Here is a 25,629-nt window from a genome sequence, read left to right as displayed (position 1 = left end):
TGGAAGTTTTCTTCATGTGATGCAATATGACGCTTTTTGAAAACTTTCAAGCAAAGAAAAACATATTTTTCTCGTCTCAGGGCAAAATGAGGGCTGGATTCACGACCATTCAACACTGCTATCATGTTTCTAATGATACACAGCTTCATGCAAATGGGTGAAGTATCCCTTTTAAGTAGGACTGTTGTCAGCCCTTTTTTTCATTAGGATACTCCTTAAATAGGCAGTTCCCATTGAAGAAGTCATCCTTAATGCTGATATTGATGAATATTAAACAATGATTTGATTAGTTTTCCTGTCTGATGGTGATTTACCCAAAATGGTAACACAGAATTCCAACTCGGACTTTGTCGTCCACGGTGTGTGCAGAAAGCTGGCCTCAAAGAGTATAAAAAAAAAAAAAGTGTCAAAAAATGAGGAAAGTGTTATTATCCTTTCGTTACGAACCCCTGGAAACATGCAGAGCTTTGATTGGATGGAACTTCTGAGGGAAATCTACAAAGGCACGTCCCAACTAATTTCTAAAACCTTACACAGCATTCCTTGAACTTCACGGGAAGGAAGTGTAGTGGGAAGGTCGGGAGGCCTATTCAGGAGCTCTTCCCTTTACAAGCCAACATTCAAAGCATTTCTTGGCTCCTCCTTGTGTTAGCCTAACCTAGTGTAAGCCTGTGCATCCGGTCTCCATTACTGTGATCTCTTCCGAGAGAATGTGACAGTGATAAGGTTCTTTTGAAGTCCAGGCAGGGTTACTGCGAGACCTCAAGAGAGGGACTCAGCCTGCCGACAGCTGCTAAACTCCAGAGAAAATTCAGACAACTCTTTACCTTCCTGAGCTTATAATAATCTTAGTTTCTGGATTTTTTTTTTTTTTACCCGAATACTTATTATACTGATTATTGTTTTAGAATCTCTCTGATTGTAGATGGGAAAGAATTCCTAGCATTCCTAATGAAAAGATTGTTTTTGTGTGAATTTGAACCAATTGTAACGTTTTAAAAAAAAAAGACATTGGTTAATCGGCTTAAATCCAATCAAAACAGTCTGCAGCGTGTCAACCGTCATGCCCCGTGTCGGTCGGCAGACATTTCCAGAAACAATATGCCAACACCCATTCTGCACTTTGTCCAGGAAGCCCCTGTATGGAATCTTCTTAATGACTTCCTGTACCTGATGCCTCCCGTTGATACCTGAATTCCAGCAACCGACCAGTGGTACTGGACGCCTGACATGTGACCTTGACATAGCTGCTGTTGGGATGTGCCTGGAGAATAATGTGCATGAAAACATCAGGTAGGTTTCGATGGCCCTTGTTTGATACGGGTGATTGAACTCCCCACACGTTGGCAACCAGGGATGACGAATACTAAAGCTTCTGATATCGCCACATGAAGTTCTCTGCAGTGTCTTCATGAGACGCGTCAGGTTTTCCTCTCGTGATATTAAGCAGTGATGTTGAAGCGTCCCGTGTGTCTGAGAGCTCTAGTTTTTGAACAACACGCATCTTATTTTCCTTGCTTTGAGTTCACAGAGTTTCACTTTCTACCTAACAACACACTGATGTAAAGAATTTTGTTGTTTTAGAGGCTTTAAGCAACACTGTCATCAGTATCTAAACCACTCTAATTTTAACCATCTGCACCAACACTGCACGCTCAAAGCAGGTGACCATCACATTTGCATCCCAGTAAAAAAAATCAATAGTCTTTGTCACTGCATCTCTTACAGACAAAAAAGTAGCATCTGTTTCCTGGTAGCGACCATGTTGCAAACTTTTGTTATTGGGTTAAAAAATAAATATAATAGTTAGTCAAAGTAAAATTTTCCCAGAAAGTCCCGGTGGAAGCCCCCATGTGTTGCCCCTTATCACCATCCTCAGTCAGCTGTCGTTAAAGTCCATCCTCTATGGCATTTAGTGGTTTTTACTGAACCTTTAAAACTGAAGTGGGTTGGATGTCATACATCTCAGGCGTTTGGACTATTGATTTGTGTATCAGAGCAAAACTATTCCCTCATTCAGCTTGTGTACAATGGTATCAAGTCACAAGTGTTGAGTTCTTAACTGTACATCATTGTAACAGACGGTATCCCTTTTGGACTACAGATTTTTAACAGGACTCCTTGAATCCCATTTCATAGAAAAACAACATTACAGCTAGTGAACATTAAACTGGGATGACAACGCGTTAGTTAAACCACAGCTCTTCATCTTGGGTTATTCCTGTAAATTGGACTTTACTCATTCTTGAAAAAGTGTCTCTTCTCTAATTTGATGTCACACAGTGGGAGCTTTAATACAGTCTGGTCCTGGAATGCGTTTGTGCCAAACGCATAAATAAAGTTTCCACGATCCTCCCAGTAAAGGAAGGAAGGAAGGGGCATTGGCTATCGCCCATACCACTCCCTTAATGGAGGAACAGGCCGAGGGTAGGGTCTCGCTCTTTGTCCTTGTCACTCGCATTCGAGTTGGCTCTGCGTTTATGTTTGTGAAAATGTCAATGAGTGATGATGATCTTGTGTATTGGCCAAATAAGATACCTATCATGACGCACATTGAATACACTGGAAGATAGTTACACTTTAAACAAGGTGATAAAAAACAGTTTTTAATTATTTAACTTATTTTTGATGAAGTTTGACAGGACTTTTGACAGTTGGATCTGCATTTGTATTAATCCAAGCTACCATATCACCCAACATCATAACACTACTTTAGTGTTAGTATTCGAATAATCATTTTTTTTTATATATCATATTTGTTACGTGACTTTCATCTTATCTTCGAAAAAAAAAGTCCAATATTTTGTACTCGCGCCTGGTTGTTATACGGCGCTGCCTCCAGACAGTGGCTGGATCACATCTGAAAGCTGTTAGTTAACAGCCATAACACAAAGAAGAACACAGTATTAGAGCCAGGTGACACAACAGTAGTGTTACAAACTGTTGAGGTGCAAAGAAACTAGCTTAGCATCTCTTCTCTTGGAAGTGATTTGTAAATATGAAACGCCTGTTCGGGTATCGTAACAGCACCCCCAGAACTCCAATCTCTGACAATCCCACTGTTTTTCCTTTTTTGGACAGCCTCTACTACATGCAACGTTTGGTCTTGGGTGTGACAAGGAAGACCTATAAAATTAAGTTAAGAAGGCATTTCAGGGTTAGAAGTGCATCTTCTTGCCCACACTACCTTATACGTACCTCTGAGAAAGGGGCATTGGGTGTAGCAAGGGTTAACAAAGGATGTGTAGGCATACTTTAATCATATAAGGTCCCATGGATTGACTTGAAGGCCTTTCAGCTTACTACCCTTTTTGTATGTGGGGTGTGGGGAGGGGCTGTGGGCAACTATGGGGGGTTGTGGCCTATATAATACTTCCATGGTTTTGGCAGTCAGATTTTCAAGAAACTTCCTGGTGTGTCAGGATCAGGCGGGCCTAAGCCAGTCTTAATTAAAGGCTTGGGGCTGGGCAGAAGTCGAGGGCAAAAGGCATTCCTGTTGGTTAAAAGAATGAAGCGGCTGTCATTACAACACTATAGGGAGCATCGGCCTTATTACTTAAAATTCCTCTTTGAAAAGACTGGCTGCTGAACTGTCAACGGACACAAACGAGGGAATACATTTCTTCCTTGCACCAGAAATATTGACAGAATAAGTAGAGCCATGGCTGTGATTTAAAATCTACCTTATTATTTCTGCTTTTTCACAAGTGGCGTCAACTTTAAGTGTGCGTTTTCAGACTTGATTTCTTTTTGTGGAAGTGGAAGGTTTTATTGTAGGAAACTGACCATTGTAAAGAAGAATGCACACCCTTAGTGAGAAGTTTCTTTACAAGTGCATTTTGGTATTTTTGTGTGTACTATAGTTGTGTAAATGTGCTCGAGACAAAATGAACAACAATTGCAGAACATGGTGTTTAAAAAAGATCTTAACAAGGATGTTGAAAATGAAGAATGTTCATTTAAATGTACATGAAGGCCTTAGGTTTTTTCCTCCCTGAGGCAGTTGTGACGCAAGTTTAAACAAGATGCAGTGATCATTTCCTACCACTTGGGGGCACAGGCAACTTACAGGGAAGAGCAGAAGAGCTGTGAGTTGGAATGTGAAGTCTGTGTTTTGTGTGTATGTGTGTGTGAGAAAGGGGTTCATTAATTAAATGGAATATGATCCAAAAGACTCGGCGCTCACTCATGACACATCATGTCCCTCTAGACAGGAAATAAGACAAATGTCACAGATGTCCCTTTTTCTCTGCCCTGTGTTTTTCTCTGGTTGTCGTTCGTCTCCAAATCCGAACGTCAGACAGACAGCGCCTTAGTATGTTTTGGTCTCCTGAGTGGATCTTTCCAGTACACCCATCTGTCAGACTTTTTTTCCGAGATCCGAGGAGGGGTATGGGGGCGTGTTTGTGTCTGGGCCCGGTGTGGGTGGATGGGTGGGGGCAAGAGATCAGACACAGTACATATCACATCGAAGGCCAAATGTCCTAATAGTCTGATGTACCATCTGATCTACTGTCCCGGTCACAACCATATCCAGGCACGGCCCGGCCCAGATTGTCACATCTATCTAGTGCAAGTGAAAAGAATGTTTTTGTTGCTTGCCCATGAAACCGTTTGGCCAGTCTTTGTTTTTTTAGCTCTTCCTCTAATTCAGACTCTACCAACTCTCCTGCTTTTTCCTTCATCATCCCCACCTTCATCCTTACCTCCCTTTCTCTTTTGTTTAATGTTCCTTCCTTGGACACCTGTAGAGTCAACCAGCCATCGTCTCCAATGCTTCAGTTTAGGCCTTCAACAGAGCCTTATTTTTCCCATTTGATTCATTTGCAGGCTATTTATATGATTGATGAATTCATTTCACCCACCGATGCCAAATTAGTGCCAAAAAGTATCCCAATTTCCCCGAGCCTACAGTGACTTCCTCAGATGCTTTGTTGTCAGTCAAACAGTTCAAAACCTCTCGACATGTTTCATTTAGGAAATACCCTGGAGCAGCAAATCCAGGATTCTTCTACCAGCAAAAGTAATTAATTTTAGCTTCAAAAATCCCCCAGCAGTTCACAAATTACCAAAATGACTACTTATTTATTTACTTTCCACTGTGTTAACCAGCCAAATGGATAAATAAATAATGATAATACAGCTCTAACTCACGTCTAAAATTGTAATTGCCTTATGGATGAAATAACTCATCCTGAAAATTGGCAAATGTGTTTCATTTCCAAGATTAGTTTTTGGTCTGTTTGCCTTTATTGATATGACAGCTGAAGAAATGTGGAGGTGCACCTGCTCTACCAACTGACCGGCAAACTGTCCTTTATTGCATCCTGTTATAACGCTCATATCGTGACAACTGGCATGAGCATGCATCAGATGTTCAACTTTAAATAATAAATAGGTTTGATTGTCATCCAGTAGTTGCATCATTTATAACGTCTAGTGTTCTTACCTGCAGAACTCAACCTGTTCATGCGTTCGTATGGTGGAGTGTTATGTAACTGTGCTAGCTTTGGTGGAAAGTGGGACCGCCTTGCTGGTCTTAATGCATTCAGGAGCCACAGTGTCAGATGGTCCCAGTGATCCATGGGACTCAAGATGGTAATGCTGTTTAACAGTCCGGATGCGTGTTCCTGTGTGCAGGCCAGAATATGTGTGTGTGTGTGTGTGTGTGTGTGTGTGTGTGTGTTCTCTGCAGTGTTTGTTAGATTAGGCGTGGATATGTGTGTCCATATGGTGGGATTGGGACACATTAAATCAATCTGGACTGGTGCCAATTGTATGTAACTGATATGTTTGTGTGTGTGCGCACGCGTGTCACTGTCTATACATTGAACCCTTCGTAACCTTGGGTGCATTTCTATCCACGTGACCTGTGTTTGGTCATGTGACTTCATAGTGAACAAGACGGTCCCATTGGCTCCTCTGCCATTGGTTGAGCGGCCGCTTAAAAGTAAACACCAATCAATCCCCGCCGGCTCCCTCTCTCTCTCTCTCTCTCTCTCTCTCTCTCTCAGCCTGTCTTCCTCCCTCTGCTGCCATTCCACAGAGACGCCGGTGACATGAGTTGTGAAGAAATCTCCCCACCTCTCCTCCGCCCTCCTTTCTCCCATGCACTGTAATCCTGACACCGAAAACAACCCCTCAGAGAGCAAGTGTCAGCCTCAGAAAAGAGGGTGCAGTCAAGCCCTCCCCCTCCCCCCCTTTTTATGTCTCCCCCTCTGGTTAGCATGTAAGAGAGTGCTAATGTTGATGGAGGTGACAATTAACCATACAATGATCAGAGAGATGGTGCTTGTACTACGGCCTCACAGCTTTGCAAAAGAGATAAGCGACTGATCTGAACACAACTGGGACCTGGCGGATGACAGATACGCACATAAAGGGACAGTTACTTTTGGGGAACATCGTGTAAGCTTGCCCACCAGATGTTCCACAACACCTCTATGCTGCATATTTGACTAGCTAATATCAGCAGTCTGTTTATAGTTCATTTTAAAGCTTGAAATCAAATTAAAGGCCATATAGGGCCTGGATATATGGCAATTATTATGACATTATCATTTTGTGTATCAAAAATGATCCTGCTGCTTTTAAAGAGCGGGAAAAAAAGACAGTTAATTTTATTCATTTCTTTTTTTCTTGTCGTAGTTTTAAAAAAAATTCAAATTTCTATGAGACATTTTTAAAGCATTCGTCTTTCTTTTTTTAAAGTAAAGCAAATTACCAGTTACTACATGTACAGTAGGTGAGCAGTCTTTTTATCGCCCTATGGGGTGCACTGCATCCCAGAGGACTGTGCACTTAGGGAGCTGCTGCTTTATTAACTCAGCTTGTTTTCGGTGAAGGATTCCTTTAGTTGTAATCATTCATTCGTCTTTTCTTTAGCAGCTGAAATATATTTCAATGCGTTGACTCTGGATTGAAACCAGTAACATTTACAAGAAAATATAGTTTAAGACAAGGATTTTGGTCTCTGGTGGACGTGGAGTGTTTCTTTAAAGGGGGCTGCGAGCTGAGCTGCCCGTAATACCAAAGAATCGAAATGATTGTTGGTCAACAATTTCCCCACCTTTTGAAGGGTAATGAGAGTTCACCATCATCATCACTGTCTTTGCCCGGGTTCAAAGACATCCAATTTCGTCGCCAGTGGGTCAAAAATTTGTGGATGAATTTTGGCAAGTCTGTTGGGAACAAGTTTTGTTGGGAAAAATAGGAGCATGCTTTGTGTGTGCCATGGCCTGGTAAGCACACACAAGAGACCTCATTCACTGATGACTTCTTTGCCAGGCACCCGTGGTTGACTCTGGGAAAACAGAGACAATGTTTTGGAGACAGCACCCTCAGATATTGACCACCTCTCAGCCCCCACTGTCAGGTTGTGAAATGGCCCAAAGATATTTGCATGAAATAAATGAGAATCTCTCTCACGTCCAGCCCTGCCACGGCCAAAGGTTTAGTGGCGCAGATGCGTGCTCCATCTGGCCCAACTTGCCTCATCTCTCAGTCTCGTCACTTTACAGATCCACCACCACGGTTTGTGCTTAGTTATGGGGGACATTCATTAGAGTGTACCTGGAAGGAAATCTTTCATCTTTTTGTGTAAAGTGTAGTCAGCAATTAGATTCATAAGGATGAAGTACAAAGCAGAATGCCAATAGAAAATAAACCAGAGCTGTTGTAGTATCTTTAAAGTGAGTTGTATAACCGTTTGTTCTGCTTTGGATTTTGGGAAATACAGGGTTGAAGGGGGGTCAAGTGGTCCTCTATCCTGTGCAAACACACACATGGTGACAGCCGTTGGGACAACAAACCTCCACGAGAACCAGGCTGCCCTGCCAAGATTCTCCCCGCCTCTCCACATCCAACATGACTCCCACCCCACATCCCTCAGCCCAGGGCTGTGATCCTGCATAGCCAGAATAATGAAGCCATATAAGCCTGTTATTTGCTGCTTTATGGCTTGTTTTATGAAGGTGAGCTGACAAGCGGCTCCCAGAATGGTTCCTGTCACTTTAACAGACAGCATTACCAAGAGAAAAGGAGTGTTGGGGAGGGAGGGCAGGGCAGGCAGGAGAATTGGCCGAGGCCTTTATGTTAGCTCTGCCCAGGCTTTGATGGGTAGAGGTCTGGCTGCAGGCTATCACCGGTACATTTTACGTCTTCCACCTTTTGTCACAGGGACATTATTGACGTTTGACCTATGTTCTTATTCCCTCCTCCTCTTCACTAATCAATTACCACATCGATCCATTAATCAGACAGGGTGATGGCCAGTGAAAGGGCCCGTGGGTATGTGTGAAGAATTGTGGGATAGGCCTCAGGCTAGCGTGGAGGAGGGCCTTCACCTGTGGAGTGCACTGTTCAGCATTTGGCTTTCAACAAGTACCTTTTTTTAAAGCCCTCTGTGGCTTTTTTTTTTTTTTAAGAAGAAATACATTTGTCTTTGCGTGCGGTGCATGAAATTCAGTTGACAAATGCATCAAATATGTATTTTCTTGAAACATTTTTAATGTAGTCAAAAGAATAAACTTTTCTGAAATACCAATTTTCATCGAGAGATGTTGTGACACTGTGATGTTCCCTTGATCACTGTAACTGTTTTATTGCCTGAACTCCTCACCCATAGACAAGCTAAGCACCAAGGAACAACATTGGGCTACGGTTAGTGGCAGCTTGGCTAGCAGCCCACCGGAGAAGATTAACACGTGTGACCAGAAAACATTGATTGCTAATATTTTGCTATCTTAAGCTCGCCTGTTATCTCTATAAGCATAACTTTGATTGTAGCTAATTGTAATAATAAAACAACAATAAGTTATTACTTGCTAGCGGTAATTATGAGAGGTTTAGCTTTTTGTCCTAAGATACTTTGATAGCACATTTCAGGCTTCACCTGAGCCGTCTTCCAATTCTGATTTTGGTATTTGAACACATATGGAAGTTCCTGTCCTGTGTGCAAGAAATGTCATGGAAGATGTTTAATAGCCAAGCCATCCATCAAGGTATCACACACTCACAAACACACCCACAGTTTTCATGTGTGTGCTAGTTCATATGTAAAAAGTCCTTCAATGGGAAATTAAAAAAAAAAAAAAAACCTCCATGGTTCCGAGCCTAGAACTCAACAGGGTGAAAAATCAGCAGGAAGAGCCATTATTAGCAACGCATTATTTGGTATGACTTCCAATACATTGGCTGAAATATCGTCCGTCATTTCACTGTGTCCCTAAAAACAAGGATGCTTTTTGTATTAGAGTAAACATGTTTTTGTCCATCTGACTGTTTCCATGGAGGTTAGGCAGTGGTATAATTGTGCCGAGAGCACAAACAGAAACAGATCACACACACAGACAGCCAACAGATCAAAACGGAAGCTGCGGGAGCGGAACCCACCACGCTTTGATTAGGTTTGGTTTGGTTTGGGTTTGGTGTGTGTACACTAAAGCCATCACCCCAGTCAGTCCCTGCCTTTGCCAAGTTGTTTGCCAAAACAGGGAAAGATTTGGGAAAGAAAGTTAGGAGGAGAAAAGCTGTGGGCTGTTAAAGTCCTCCCCCCCTCAGGCTGACCAGGGCCAGCCGACAGTCACCAAGCTCTTGTGGGTTTAGTGAATTGAGAAGACACTTCTTGTGTGGATTTTTCAATTCTTCAACATGTCATTTGGCCGGGAGTGCTATTGTACCCTGCTCCTTTTCTCCCTGCTCCTTCTGCCGAGACGAGTCGTGTCATCCCCTCGTGATCAGCACTTTTGTTGCCTTTGTTTTTGGCCCTACCTCAGAAGTCCATCTTGTCTTTTATGTCCCTGCCTTTCATGCATAAGGGAACAGTTGTGGCCTGTTGTGGGGCTGTTCCACTGCATTTCCACCAGTGGGGTTTCCTTTCATTCTCTTCAAAGTAGTACAATGGGACTCTGAAGGCCTGAATGGCCGATGCAGAGTGCACAATCCTACAGAGCCCGCTCATTTTGTTTTGCCAGAGTCAATAAAAATGCTAAGTTAAAAGCTAACCCCCTTATGCCCTCCTCGAATGGCGCGACTTGTTTGACCTTTTCAAGCTCCCCTCTCAATTAACTTTTAATGATAAATTCATAGATTGTTTTGTGTCGGATGAAGTTCATTTATTCATCTGCTCAAATTCAATAACGTATTTAATTATTTGTTTGGTTGTTTCCAATGATTCTAGCCTGTACTGTATAGGAAGTTACATAATGGAATTTATCAATGTGTCTCGGATGGGGAGAGAGATAACTGGCATCAACACCAGTTTGTAAGTCTGATGAACGATAGCTCTGGTGTCCTTTACGTTCACTCTTTCTCCCGTCCTCGGAGCGAGATAAAGACATCTCCGTTCTTCTCAGGAGAAGTGGGATTTAACTAGTTTTATGTCGAGGGATGAGAACGAGGGAATAGAAGGAAAAAAAAGTCCACTGTCGTCTCTGGGCATTACTGCAGAGGCCTTGCATAAAAGCATTGTGTGCCGATTTGTGAGCTGGGAGAAAGCCGGGGACTTTGAAAAGGATTACAGGTAGGCAGACATTGGCTGCTGAAGATAACCGCCATGACTTCATCCTCATTGTGTAGATTAAGGCATAAAACCCAAACTAATGAGACCAGAAAGGGGGAGAAGGCATGGATGGAAGGAGGAGTAAGGGGGTATTGTTGATGGTTGAAGGACACTGAATTAGCTTTTTAAAGTGAGAAGAGTAAGATGTTGGTCCAGTGGTGTATTATGAGCAACTGATATTAAGACCTTTGATGCACCTTGTAAGTGTAGTAAATGGTCAATCATATAGGCTCTGCATTATGAGAACATTTTCAGGTTTTTAATAACACTCTGATCCCTTCCAATTCTGATTCTAATCGCGGCTGCCACAGTACACCGAACATCTGAACTGTCTCTGGTAGCAGCACATCACAGCTGCACCAAATAACAGGGATGTACAGATGAATCAGACAATGGGTTCAAAGGTGTCGAGGTTTCACATCGGTACTCTGAAAACTGTCACCGAATATTGCAAGAAGACAGTCAACTACACAAATAGCACAACCGAAATGATGCAGCGCTTAACCAAAATGAGCAGCTCCCCTTGTTGCAAGAAAAATCAACCTAATCAACCTTAGCCTCTCATGATCCAGATATTGGAATCAGTATTCATCCGTATATGAGGCAGAGGAAATTAAATGGTGTTGTTCAAATGAATTGTTGGTTTGCTAACAGTAGACTGAAGTCAATACAGTCATCCACAAAATGTTTGCAGAGCCAGTAAACTTTAGTCTGAGAAGCCAGCTCTCAGTAAACTCTGCAGCCCCTGCAGCTAATCTCATTCAGGAAGGAGAGCATTGCTCATCCTACTTGCTGGAGGGCAAGCCGAAAAGCAGGGGGCAGAGGAGAGAAGAAGCAGAGGAAAACTGTTTGATTCTTTCCTTTGCCTATCTTTGGTGTCTCTGGTTAATTTTTCAGCATTTTTTTTTTTTTTTTTTTCGCCATCCAATTGTGTCTTCAGACCCGAGGCAGTGTGGAAAAAAAAAAAAAAGAGAACCCACACGAACAGCATCATGCTGGGCGGAGGAGGGTGTGTGGGGAATGCTTCATCTCTCGTCTTCATTGTAAAACACAAAAAAAGTGTCAGACTGGCAGGTGGACACAAAGCCAGGTAAATATTGATGACTTTTTGACCATTTTATTTCCCACCCGCCATCAGCTTTCTGCAGACAGGCAGCCTGTTTATGCTTCAGGAACATTGATTTCCTCTCGACTCCTCATTCATCTTTATTTTCACCAAATTAAATCTGGAATCTTAAGCGCCGCAGACCTCCAAATGTAGTTTGCATATTAAGAAGCGGCTGATTGTCATGGACTCGAAACACACAGATCTTTAATTTTGTGCATTTTAGACACAGCTTCTGCCTGCACGGCCACGCTGGAGATAATTGTGGAAATCTGCATATTGAGAGGTGGACCATGGTCAGGGTCTGTTTTTGGAGTTGGCCCCTTGTTATCTGGGGTGATTTGTGTGGTAGGATGAATATTACCGTCTGAATTAGGTTATTATGTTGCCAGGTGGAGGCCAGTCGAGTTACAGTGATCATCCCGTCACGATAATGAAGCGGTTACTTCAGCCAATCGTAACACTGAATTGACTGCCTCGCCACAATCAGCTGTAGTTAAGTGTAGATACTAGGCCATAAATATTTATCAAGACCCATTTGTACTCCACCTCAAGTTTCTTCAGGTTACACGTGTATCTTTCTTATCCCATCTCCCCCTTCCCATTTTCAAGCCCAGCGCAGTTTAGCAGATGGCTGTTCCATCATGAGCCCGGGTCTGCTGAAGATTTCTGCCTGTTAAAGGGAAGTTTTTATTTCTTGCCACGCTATGACAGATTAAGCTGGGCTCTTGAAATATAGCAATAGATACACAAGATACAACCTTATGAATAAGCAAACAGCTCTGTATTGAACATCGCCTAACCCAAATACCAGAGGCATGGTTAGAAACAGGAAGCCCAAGAGTTTTAGAATATATAGCGTGCACTCCATGATCCTTACTACTAGTTTGACATTTCACATCGACACGCTTTTACCTTGAGAAAAATTGGCGTACCTGTCTGGATTACATGACAGGGGATTTCAGAGATAAGAAGATGAAACTATAGGGGGAGAAACAGTAGCTGAATGTGGTCCAAAGTGTTCGTCAGTGGGCTCTGAAAGTGTTGAAGATAAGATGTGCAGTTCAAGGATACGTGGTTCAAGGTGGGTTTATTGTAGTTCGACGCTTACACCGAGCGTCAGATCATCACACGACACTCTCTTAGATTGAACATCAGTTGGTAGTTCTGTAGCAGTGAACTGCTTTGTCCAAGACACTCTCTGTTGTTGGAGGAAGACAGACACAAATCTGCATAGTGCCAAGCAAGCAGGGAAAAGTTATACTGAAGATTAAAAAAAAAGAATCAACCTGGGAGTTTATGGGAACATTTCTTTTGGCTTTTGGTGATAATTACTTGTCGGAAAATAGGTCCAAATATGACAGTCAGCAGTGACAGGAAGCCATGTAAGATGGATCTCACCACATTCCTTCTCCCTTTCCTCCCCTCAGTCTCCCCCTCCGAGTGCCAGTGGGCCTGGGTCTATTGCTGCCACTCTACTAATTGGAAGCAGTCCCATCTAGCACCATATAAACCCACTTACACACCCTTAGCTCTGATCCCAGACCAGTAAACATAGTCACTGTGGCTAGGTCCCACCATTTTATGGCTACTAATTTAAACACACAGCCTTGTGTTATCGTAACCTTGATGTAAAAAAGAAAGTAGAATAATTGGTTATGGATGGTGCATATGGCACTTTGGGGACTGTTGAATCTTTGGTGATTTCATAAAAGGGAAAGGTTCACCAGATGTGTGAATGTGTAAATAAAATGATCCAGATTGTGTGTAATATGTATGATGGCTGTTTCCAGATCCCCATTTGTTACAGCTATAATCTACCAGTGATGTTTATGGCTGCCTGACAGTAAAACCTCTTCATTTACAGATAATATAGAAACACTTTTGAACACACATTTTGACACAAACCCCTGATGATATAGTTTCTCTGATACTGTACCTCTTCTTCCATACCTTACACAGTTGTAGGGTGTTTTTTTTTTTTTTTTTTTCTACTGTTACAGGATTCTTCTCCTAAACTTGGGGATTTTTGGTTGGGCAATTAAGTTCTGAGATCAGTGCATTGAATGTGTATTGCTGATATGCTATTTCACATTGTGGGTCTCTTCAGAGGCTGTTATCAATGTCCTGATTGGTTTTAGAGAAACTCATGCTTAAACGGTAATGTATTAAAGTTAAAGGAAGTCAATCACATGAAATGTTACATGGAGCTGCTTCCAGATGTATGTTGTTTTGACCAGACATGGACCATCTTCATCCTGTTTAAGCATAGTGACGATGAGTCATTGTAATTAGAGTATACAGTTGAAGGAGAAAGTAAATACTTTTCTCAGGGTATGTGAAACTCTTCTCCACACAACCTCACAACCAGAGAAAATGTGTTAGGTTTCCCAGTTTTAACCAGCATTTAGCGACTGGAACACACCAATTCCACATTGTGGGCATGGATGTGGATCCCATGTGACAAGCGAATAGAAAACTCAAAATGATCCACTTGAACTGGTGAAAGAAGACTGACTCAACTCTGCGAGTTTACCAATGTTTGAAATGGGGTAATGATTGACAAAAGGAAAGGAGTGCCCTTCCAAATCTAAGGATTTGTGGTTTCTGCAGAAAACTAAAACAAAAATGCTGACACAGTGGGAAAAATGACTTTTCCAAAGAGGCCACAGCTCAAGTAGTAGAAAATTAGACCAGCAATTCCCAACCTTTCTTTCTTTGGAACCCACCCTATAGTGCATCGAAGAAAAGCTGAAGCCCACCTGGACCCACACAAAAAGTGATAATGCTTCGAAACACGACTTCAATTTCAATAATTTTCATTAATAAATTCCTTTCCTAGAAATTTGTCCTAACCAAAAAAAACCTTCATATAAGTGTGCTAGTATTTTTTTGACTTTACTTACTTTCAGCGGATCTAATTTTGACAAGGTTGGGGACTAATGTGTTGAACCATCTTCTTCAGAGGATGGCAAGTTTGTTCAAAGTCTCAGCATTGGTTATCAATGTATAATACAACATGTGTTCTTTGTCTGTTCTTAAACTATGCAGTGAATAAGAAACCTTTCTGTGTTTTCATCTCTCAGAAGCAACATCTTAGCTTTAAAGGTCAGGTAGAATCATTCTACCTGAACCAGTTCGCTTCCCTGCTTCCATCACTGCGACACTCGTCTTTGTTTGCCGTTTGCCTGGCAAACCGAAGGGTGTCCAAAATGACTGTGTGTGGGTGCCTTCAAAGTGCTTAACTTCTCTTTCTAACAGACCATTCTGGACCAGAATTAAAACTGCTTGGCTATTAGAAAAGCCGACACTTTCACGTCGCATGAATTCTTATCCTATGTCTAATGATATCGTAAAGTCATTCTCTAGATATCTGACAAATTGCTCCTTTAAATACTGGCAGCAGCCTGAATTGGTTTTAACTAGCAGCCACAGACTGCTACATCTCAGAGCAGATTAGTCCTGATTGGGACTGGAGGGCGTGTGGAAGCGTAGTAGACGGGATTAAGTGGCTATTGAAGTGACTTTAGCTCTTTTGGAGAGCAAAAGACAAGAAAAGAGAATAATTCAGCCCCCTCTTTCAACAGAAGGAGCCCCCTCCTCCTCCTTTCTTTCTCTTGTTTCCTCAGGCAAAGAAGGACACTATCTGCAAATATGATCCCTCGAAGGGCTTCTGACACCCACCGAGGGTTAGTGAAGAGAGAAGCTGTCTCGTGCTGTAATTAGATATATCTGATCCTCGACATTTAGCCATTCATCTGGACCATTTGTTCGACAGATCGGCACAACAAATAATTAAGTAGTGTGTGCAGGAGAGTGATTATTTGTGTACACAATAGTGTGGAAGTGTGTGTGTGTGTGTGTGTGCGTGTGTTTGGATTTAAAGGGGTACATCTTTGTGTGTAAACACTTGGCCCATTCAGCTGCTTGCAGAAGTTTGAGTCTTCGGTTGTAAGCTCCAATAACATGAATGTGTCGTTGAGGATTGGCAACATAATTTTGCGGCAGTAAGCAGTTGTAGTTGCTGGGAAAAAAAACAAAGATATTGCAAAATATTTGGAAGAGATTTTCAAATTAAAGGTCAGACTAACTTTCAAGAAGCTGGAGTTCACCATTACAGTTTTGATCACATAAAAACAGTGTTTATCTTTTTAGATTAAAATGTTTACCACAAAATTTATTTTATTTATTTATTTTTGACTTATTGGAAAAACTCAAAATCCCTTTTTAAAAATGTTTTTTTTTTTTCTTAACAAATCATTTACTCTGACATCTAACTTCTGTCCCATTGTTTTATTTGTATCCCTTTCCTCACTTTTGAGACCAAATGTTTTTTTATTCAGGATTATTTTATTATTTTATCAAATAAGTGTTTCCTGAAGTCCAATAGGATGAATTGGAACACATGTTATTGACAACCCAAAGATATTCCTTTTGTCAGAAGAAAAAAATGACCTTGAAATATTCCCATTTCAGACACTGGAATCAGAGATTTTGTAGTTTTTGTCTTGCTCCAAACTTTTTCCATGACTCAGCCTCCACCAGTTGCTAACACCCCTCCTTATTCACTCTCTGCCCTGCCTACATATTCAGCAGTGTTGCAACATTAGCATATGAGTGGCTCAGTGTTTGGGTGAGTTTGTTCCTAACAAAGAGCGCCAGAGCTCAGGTCAACGTGTCCCATCCACTTCAATGGACAGCTGAAGGGCAAACAGAACTCCCCAAAATGAAACGCTTCCAGACTTTCGCTCTGGTCTGGAGGAAGAGGAGGTGTCCCTATTAATCGTCACATGTGAAACAAAAACTGTAGACATTATGAAGATGAATGCAGCAACAACCTTTAATTATTCATTGCCCTTAGCCCTGTATGGATACTGTGTGCGCTCATGAGTAATGTATGCACCAATGACATGTAATTATAGATTCATGCTAGCACTGTCTGACTTGTGTATATTTCTGATGTGCACACAAAGGTCTGCTGCCGTGGTTTTATGTTAGTATGTATTTGTGTTGACAGGGACAGCGGCTGGCTCCTGCCCGCAGCCTGGCGGTTATGTACCAAAGCATGGCGTCGTCACCATCACTCTGCAGGCCCCTCGCTGCGCTACGTTCCCCGCAGGGCCGTTCTCTACTGCCCCGGCAATGATGAGCGAAAATTGAGGAAACTGGCCTCGCTTGATGTCGACTGTGCCGTCTTGGACTGCGAGGACGGCGTAGCCCTCAGCAAAAAGGTGCACAAATCCACAGATGTAGGAATTAAAATGCACCCGCACAGCTGTTCAGGATCCATATTTTTTTTTTTTATTCCATCTCCCTCCTTCAGACAGGTGCTCGGTCCTAATCACTGAAAGGAAAACTACCTAAGTGAGATGTTTAAAACAAGCACATTTCACCCCATTATGATGGGACAAAGGCAGTGGTGGCCCCCTATGGGAGTCCTTTAAAACAAGGTGACCACGTCCCACTGGGCGAGCAGCGGGAAAGCACCAGATGCAGCAGGTTAAAAGCATTCTCCTCCCGCCCACGCCACCTCCCCATTGGCCCAGCTGAACTGCCCATGAAATTGTGATTGGAGAGCGCGGTAAAGAAGGGGGCCCGGGTAAAAAGTTAACAAACAAAGGTTTTTAAGTCATGATAATAAAGATGATTGATATGGCTGCAGGCTGTTCCTGTAGAAGACAATAAGACGATGGCCTGTGTGACTGACAGGCTCAAAATGTGACCCCCGAGATGGAGATGGTGGATGTCAGAGCTTCTGTCTTTATTATGTGGGAGAGGAGGGGGGAATGTGGAGAGGAATGCAGCACTGAAGCATCCACTCAGGCTTGAGGAGAATTCAGACGCTGAACTCGGAGACACAAACTGTCAGCATGTGACAGGCTCATGTCTCTATTTGATTTCAGCCAAAGTATCCTCATGTCTTTCTGCAGCCTATTCACTTCACAGACACATACTGCACTAGATGTATGTGTCTTAGGAAGAAATGATTTATCATTTATTTGTAATGCCTCCTCGTTTATTTTTGGTCTTTTCGATGCTGATTGGTTGTACCTGTCGAGGTTGGCATTCGGCCCTGGTGTATGCTGTTAAATCTAAAAGGGGAATGACATTAGCTACAGGGTGTTTCCACTCTTTTAACCTGCACTCTGAGTAATGCACATAAAAAAAACCCCAACAACAACAACGATGATGCGCTAATACTTCCTCTTTCTTCATATGCTCATTAGCTTCCCTTCTTTGATCCGGCTACGTCAGTGCCACACGCTACAAAGCACTGGCATGAGTTCATGTTTGAACCTTGTTTTAGGACACAATTTGAAGAAATCCTGTTACCAATTATGTGTCGGCCGAGTCGTACCGTGTAATATAAATAAATAGGTATTTACTAAAACAAACTACACCTCTCCTACTGGCACCCTTTCTTCACTTTCCACACCCTCTGCTTCGTTCTTCTCCGTGCTGATTGGAAATCGGTGGGGGTTGTTTTCTAGTTATACCTTCCCTAAAGATGGTATTTCTTTCTTGTTGGATCAACTGTGCTCCTTGTGTGTTTTAGTGTGTGTGTGTTGGCTAAGGGAATGCTGCTAAGACATTAGTTTTCGATATTTATTTTGTTTATTCAGTTTGGCATCATTTTTCTCCCTTTCTCTTTCAACATTTCAACTTGTGAAACTACGTAGTATTTATTGTATACAGACAGAAGGTTACACAAAGGGCTCTCGGCGGATGTTGAATCTCTAAACAGGGATGGATGCGGCTTCTGCACCTGGGTGAAAATGTAACTTTTGTGTGCAAGAGGTTTAGATAAAACCGGAGATGTTTCAGTTTTAAAGTCTCTGCATGTAAAAGGACACAACTGCATTAAGTTTGACTTAAACAGCTCATTCATCATGTTCATGTGACCTTGACTCAAAGAGTGATTATCAGGAGTGAGAATCGTCGGTTAACTCAAAACAGCATAAGCGTCACATGACCTGCTATAATATCATGAAACAGCAATTTGGCTTCATTGATAAAGTATACTGTAGGACAATCATCAAAGGATCCATCATAATATCTGACTAACAGAAGAATAAAGAGTGCCTGCAGTGAGTAGACTATATTATTCTCTTTCTCTACTCCTTATGTTAAATCAGCTTTATATACAAGGCTGTCCCGTCCATGTAAACACAGCCCGACAACAGTACAGCTGGCCGGACTCAGGCGAACTAAGTCATTACATGATGCTAAGTGTACCAGGTGTGTGTAGCTGTGCTTTGTATTGTCACCATGATGCCTAAAACATCTCTTCTATAACTCGATTGCATTTCAAATGAACGTCAGTCTTCACAAATGATCCACAGACACTTGCAGGTTCGGTCTCTGTGTCCCTTTTGGAATATTTGTGGGTGTTGTTGCCTGTTGAATCCCAGATCTGTCTGATTATTATCAAGTTAGAACATGTCGTGGAGCGTATGGCTCCTCCTTGGCAGTAATCGTTTCGTATCGTGTCATTTTGTTAATTTACTGCTAAATTGAAAAATAAAATAAAATAAAAAAATTGCTGATACAAATGAAGAGCTTCAGACGGTAATGTGTGGTGGGCTTCTTTTTCATCATGCTTCTGCCTTACCAACTGAACCGCAAATGACTGAGCGATAACCTTCTAACACTGTGAGTGTGTTTGCCCTGACAATATCTACAGTTAATACTGTAGCTACTCACCATGACAACCACACAGTCGGCTCTGTGTGTGTGCCAAGAGATGCCAGGCTTCAACAATGGTCTCAATATGCATGTCTTTTTTTTCTGAGGGGGCTGCAGAGACTGAGCTTGCTAAATACCATCCACTAACCATTAGCCATTATTTTAGTGTCTCAAACAATAGGTTTATAGGTGAAATGTGAGCTTAGGTACCGGGTATGCTTGGCTAGGCCTTAAATGGGGCGACTGCCCGTACCACCCTCCTATTATGTGTTCATTAATGTATTCTTTTCATTATCAGTCACCTTCACCTTAAAACAGGGAGAGATATTCATGACAAAAAGGTAAGCTCTGAAGGTCAGTCAGCCCCCCTCCCCTTGAAAATTGAAATCCAGGAGTGCCTGCTTTAATTGCCTGCCGCTTTGACTCCAAAAAAATGTCTGCGCACCATCTTGGCAGTAACGCTGACTGCTTAAGAGGCAGGGAGATGAGAGAAGGAGTAAAGGGTAGCAGCCTCCCAGAGCTTGCTAACTGTCACCGCAGACCCAGAGGGGAGAGAAGCGGGGAGGAGAGAGGGGAGGGAAGACAAGGCTGACTGCTCTAACACTCTTACACATATCATCATATCTGTATGATCAGTGGGGTGGAGGAAGAGGGAGGGCAGGTTGAAACCCTGGAGCGGAACTGACGGCTACACCTGTCCTCTCTCCTCCCTTTACTCTCTCGCTGTCTTGTTCTTTCATTGTCCCTCTCTTCCCTTCGCCAGGGTCCTCAGGGTTAAGATTGTTTATCTCTCGCTCTCATGTTCTCTCTCCTCGTGCCCTATGGTCCAGTTTTTCCTCCCGGTGTTTCTCGCCCCCCCCCCCCTCCTCTCCTTCTCCTTTCCCCACATGGGTCCCTCCATCCTCCCTGACCGCCCCTGCCTCCCTGCCGCAGAGATTCTCTCCTAATCCCTGGAAGTTTGGAACTAATGAACTAACTGCTGAGCCGCTGCCACGGAGCTTGGTCCCAAACTATACTGTACTTCACACTCGATTTCCTCTCCAGATGGCATGGTGGCGCGGCCGGCTCGATGGGGAGCAACCCGCGCGCCCCAGCACGCGCCTGCGAACGCGCGGGAGTACACACTGAACACAGACACGCACACAGTCGAGCGTGCACGTGTAGACGCACACAAACGTGGGCACATGCAGGCTAGCACACAAACACAAATGGTTACAGTCGACGGCTCACTGTACATCAGTCAAGCATGACAGAGGACCAGTGTCCTGCTTTCACTATCAGGCAGCTCAAAAGCAAAAGCACTTGTTAGTGCTACAAATGAATTAATTTACTAGAAACAAAGTTAAATATCTTCTGTTGATACAGATCAACCCCCTCTGTTCCTTTTTATTGGACCCATGTGGAAACCAGATCCCTTAAACTCTTGGATTATGGTTTTATGAGTGTGTGAATGCAATTACAACCAACAAACACACTTACATGAACATGTTAAATTCCTACAACTTGTGGAAAGTTATTTTGTGTTTTTTTTATTACCATATTAGTATATATATATATATATGAAACATATAAGAAATTAGTTTTAAGAGATAGCTGATGTCATTTTCAGCAACGTTTTCCAAGACTAGAAACAGCAAACTACTGAATTATTATTGACCAGCAATAACTTTTCATGTCATAAATGTAAATCTTAATATTGACATAGTAAACTTCAAAAATAGCACTCCTTTCAGCTCTAATATATCTTTTGGTACACATGTAGTAAACCCCCTTTATTTTAACAGTATCTATTATGGTCCACAATGGTAGAATAATTCTATTGTATTAAGTATTAAGTAATTGATGGCATGGTTACATGAGGAATTATGAAACGGACATTTTTCTCAAAATTCAAGAAAGACGCCCTTTTGAAATAATAGTGGCATACTTGGTCAAAAAACTTTTTTTTCTTCAATTTGAACTCTTTTAGGGTTCATGTTGTCGGTTTTAACTCTCCTCCTCCATGACTGATGAAGCTTCATGGGCTAAAAGTGAATAACAACAAGAGTAAACTCCAGTGGTGGAAATAATAATGCCAAGTGGCAATACATTTCTACCTTGTGCCATTTTAGCTGTCATACTGCCCAGCTCTCATTCCAGTCAAAAGCTGGTCTGTAAAGTTTATTGTTCCCAATATTGAAAGGCTTTCAGTGGTAAAATCACATTTTTTTCCCATATTTGTCAATTGTACACTGATCATTTATTTCCATTTTTTAAAAAAGCCCCTCTGTTTTAGACTCCTTTTAATTAGTGATTGAGATACTGATGTCAACAATGGACTGTATGAATCATGGATGTAGAGATATTGATGTCACACATTGGTTCCTGCAGGCGTTGTGAATCTCAACCATGGTGGTTTCCATGTTGCAAATAGGTTGAGCTGAGGCGGGCAGTCAGCTTATCACACTCCAAACTTACGATTAACTCTTTTGGTTTAATGAAATCAAAACAGATGAGTTATGGGAGAAAAAAAAAAGCATCCCCTCACAATGTTACAAACAAGAAAATCGATTGATCCCAAATATATTTTTTTGAACCCGACTCTAAACATGTAAATCCCTGCTGTACAAACAGACATTTTAATTTGGGAACTAATGGGGATTTCTTGACTGTAAGCACTCGCCTCATGTAGACACTCGAGGAGCAGTTTATGTATTAAGATTTTTTTTTTTTGCATTCTGCATTGGCTTCTTTTTTTTCGACACTGGAGGTTGCCACTATTGACTCATTTATTTAAAAAGTCGGCTGTTAATACTGACTTCTTAACCTCATGTAATGTCATCGTCCGCACTGCAAAATGTCTCTTTTCATATATTCAATCCCTTTTTTTCACACCACCAGCCACTGGTCTTGACAGACACCTTTGTGGTGGCAGTAGGAGCAGCTGAGCGAAGAATAACTGGCACATGGTAGAGTGGATGACATTATTACGGTCTATTACCCTTTTCTGTTAGTAGCGCAGTCAATATATGAGCTATGCTCTATGCATGAACTGTGTCTGACACCAGAGATTTTCAACTTAACATAAATTATGCAGCCAACTGGCAACTGATACACGACCTCCGCTCAATGCTCACTTCTGTTATTCCAGAGGACACTGAGAGATCTGCTCTCTATTTAAGTGGATTCAAATGACTGAACTTGTGACGGAAAGAGCTCCTGGGAAATAATGTTAGCCTGTTGAATTATGAATACTGAACATTTGTATTTAGAGTGTGTTGGCCGTGTATATTCATGTTCCTGTGTGTGTATGTTTGTAAACGTGTGCACTCGACATCTCTTTGGACCCGGGAGACTTCGGAGAAACTCCCAGTCAGGCTGCCAAGACTCACAAACGGGATGCAAGCCGCTCAGCCAGAAAATAGACCCTGTCCCAGACGGATCAGAAAGTCCCCCGATTCCAAACCTTACCTGGCTGTCACAGTGCATGTGTGTGCTATATGTTATGTGTAGGGAATCGATTTGAGTCCTTTGGGAAGGTTTGGTAGACGAACTAAAGGTCAGGGTGCACACAGAGTGATGACAGTGCTGCGATTAGCTTCAGTTGCTTGGGGTTGGAAAAGGCTTGTCCGTTGTCGGAGCTCATAGAAAGAAGTATAACTCTTTTTCTCCCATTTGTTTTTTCTAGATATCAGTATAAGTCACAGGTTACATCCAAGACTCCCAAGATACCGGGGTCGATGGGCGTGTACTGAGTTTAAGCGAGGGATCGGAAAATGCTGAGACATGGAGAACAGAGAGGCCCTCTCTTCTTCTCTCATTATCCTGTTACACTCGTATGTTTTCACTGGCGGAGACGCAGCCCGCACCACTCTGTGCTACGTGGGCTTCGCAACGTAACACTTTGAGAGTAACCCCAGTAGGAGTAGTGATGATGGAGAAGGCGACGAGGGGAGAAAAACATGAAAGAATTAGAGGAGATGGAAAGGAATGGAGCAGATGTTGGTGCAGGAGAGAGGAAAATGAGTCAGTTGTTTTTTACTTCCTTTCAAAATGGTAGGGCACAAAGTAATGACAACCTGGCTAGCTTTTGGTAAAATATCATAATTGCACTATTGGGTTAGATCATTTGTTGTTGTCGTGTAATTAGCGGGGCTTTAAATGCAAAGAAGAAATCCAAAATTCTTAAGGATCTGCCAAGACTTCATCGCACGTCTGCAGTGTCAGTTCCTCAGCCCTGAGAACTGAAAGCAGATTTGACTGTAGTCTGCAACCTCGAGGTTATTCAAACGTCTGTGCACATCTCAGACACTTCCTTGTGAACTCGCTTGCCTTGATTCGGTGACTCATTTGTGCACTTTTAAAAATTCCTCTAACTCCCATTTGTTTTCCATTTAGTCTAGGTAATCTTGGTTGTGTTCCTTTTATGATGCAACTGGAAATGTCATATGGTCTGAATTGACTCTAGTAATAAGAGACTTTCTAAGGAAGTCTTTTGAGGTCAGATGATAGTGATGTTATTCAATTATTTTTTTTCTGTAAACGTGTAGGGTTTTTAGTGAAGTTGTGCATGAATTTAGATTTTCTCACATCCCAGTTTTTACTTTGTGTTCTGGAGACGGTGCTTATTACTGTAAGTGCCAGCTTCTGTCATACTTCCTGACAATAGAACTGCAGCTTTAAAGCACCATGGGGGAGTTTTGAACTGGTACTGCAACAACATTAAAATGAGTAATGATGCGTCTGTATAACCTAAACAAGCGGAACAGAAAATCTCTATAAATATTTCACATTTCTATCTATTTCTTCAAAGTCTCCGAGGTTAGTACAGCAGCCGAAAGAGGAGTCATGCTTGTAGCGGCAAAACCTGAAGTTCTCGTGTATAAAGAGCAAATCATGACTCGACCTCGAGAGGAAAATATTTGTTGAAGTTTTGTCTAAAGTGACAAAATTCATGAAACACATATTAAACATTACTGTCACCTTTTAACAAAAAGTGAGAAATTAAAAAAAAAAAAAAACAACTATAACAAAGCCTATTTGTGTAGTTCTAAGTAATCCGTGACAATGTGCTGCAAATCCCCATCCAGCCACTAGTTTGCATTCTTCCAACAACGACAAACCAACCCTTATATGGTTTAAAGCGCACCGTAGCCTTCCTAATCATGCCTAGATTGAATAAAGCTGATGGAGTTGTGATTCGAGTATGCCCTCCAGCTCATGAATGGTCTGAAGCTCACTAATGAAGCTCAAAGTAAGTTGCTTACATACCTTAATAAGATCAATCATTAGCTAGCTAAAAAGGGACATCATGTTAAGCATAATTAGTCCTGTGTTAGTTGGACGAACAGTAAATTGGGCTGACTTTGTTGAAGTGGAGACAGCTGTACTGGGAGTTGCAAATGAGACATAAATCATTAGGAAACAAACTGATGCATAATCTCTAATGAACCTAATTGAGTACATCATTTTAATTATGCAGAACCATGATAATTCTGTTATCGTTTTAAAGATACTGAAAGATGAGCTCTACCTTCTCCTCTTTTCCCCCCAAAATGAATCCATAGTCTTGGGAATTAATTCCCCTGCAAACAATGCAATTCAGCTTGTAATGAACTGTAACCAAAACGCTGTAATGAATGCTTTTCATGGCCAATTAAAGTGAGTAGATACTGCCGAATAACTAGCTGTTTTCCCACTTCGGGCTGTCAGTTTTGGCCAACAATGACAAGCAGGTTTCATGTTTTACAAATTCCTCCTTCTCCATCCTGCTAGTTATGTCTTGTTGTCTGCCCTGACAGGAAAATGGGTAACACGGTGTGACTCCAACTGACAAGAGTGAAGGCCTGAATCTGCTTCTGCTATGTCTCAGTTATCAATGTAGCCTGAATTAGTCAGTCATCTCGCTCCTGCTTTCTGGAGTGCAGCGTGTCACTTGTCAGACCCCATCCAAGATGACTTGAAACTTGTGCAAACACACGCACACACACGCACACACACACACACACACACACACACTGACAAAGACAAATGTACAAATGTGTACACAGTCATACCTCAGGCAGGCTTCACCTGAGATACTCCACAGCTCATTTTAAATGGCAGCTCATGTTGCACAGCAGGGTGCAAAATGCCAGCTCTCAAAAGGTAAAAAAAAAAAAAAAAAAAAAAAAAAAAAAAGGCAGAAAAACAAGTACTCTTTGTGACTCATGATTTCCCTCCATTTTTACACAACAAAACGTATATGCACATTGGAAATATACACCACAGCACTGTAAAGTTTGTAGGAAGCATGTCA

The 25,629-nt window shown here is 42.0% G+C and overlaps 1 protein-coding gene across 2 annotated transcripts in view; it reads left to right on the top strand.

The window, feature by feature from the left end:
- The window catches only part of clybl (citrate lyase beta like), a 56,161-nt gene that overhangs the window by 13,141 nt on the left and 17,391 nt on the right, over positions 1-25,629 (top strand). Inside the window, exons 1-2 of one of the 2 annotated variants that reach the window (XM_079357330.1) lie at positions 1,132-1,293; positions 16,684-16,897. In XM_079357330.1, the coding sequence (XP_079213456.1) occupies positions 1,259-1,293; positions 16,684-16,897 (249 nt within the window). In that variant the 5' untranslated portion in view covers positions 1,132-1,258. Of the gene's footprint in view, positions 1-1,131; positions 1,294-16,683; positions 16,898-25,629 lie in introns of those variants that run through there. The other variant, XM_079357329.1, reaches the window with a different exon arrangement.

The sequence above is a fragment of the Symphodus melops genome, assembly GCF_947650265.1.
Source record: "Symphodus melops genome assembly, chromosome: 12".
Classification (NCBI taxonomy): domain Eukaryota; kingdom Metazoa; phylum Chordata; class Actinopteri; order Labriformes; family Labridae; genus Symphodus; species Symphodus melops.
The sequence above is the reverse complement of the archived record's forward strand: the minus strand, read 5'-3'. Positions and strand labels throughout refer to the sequence as shown.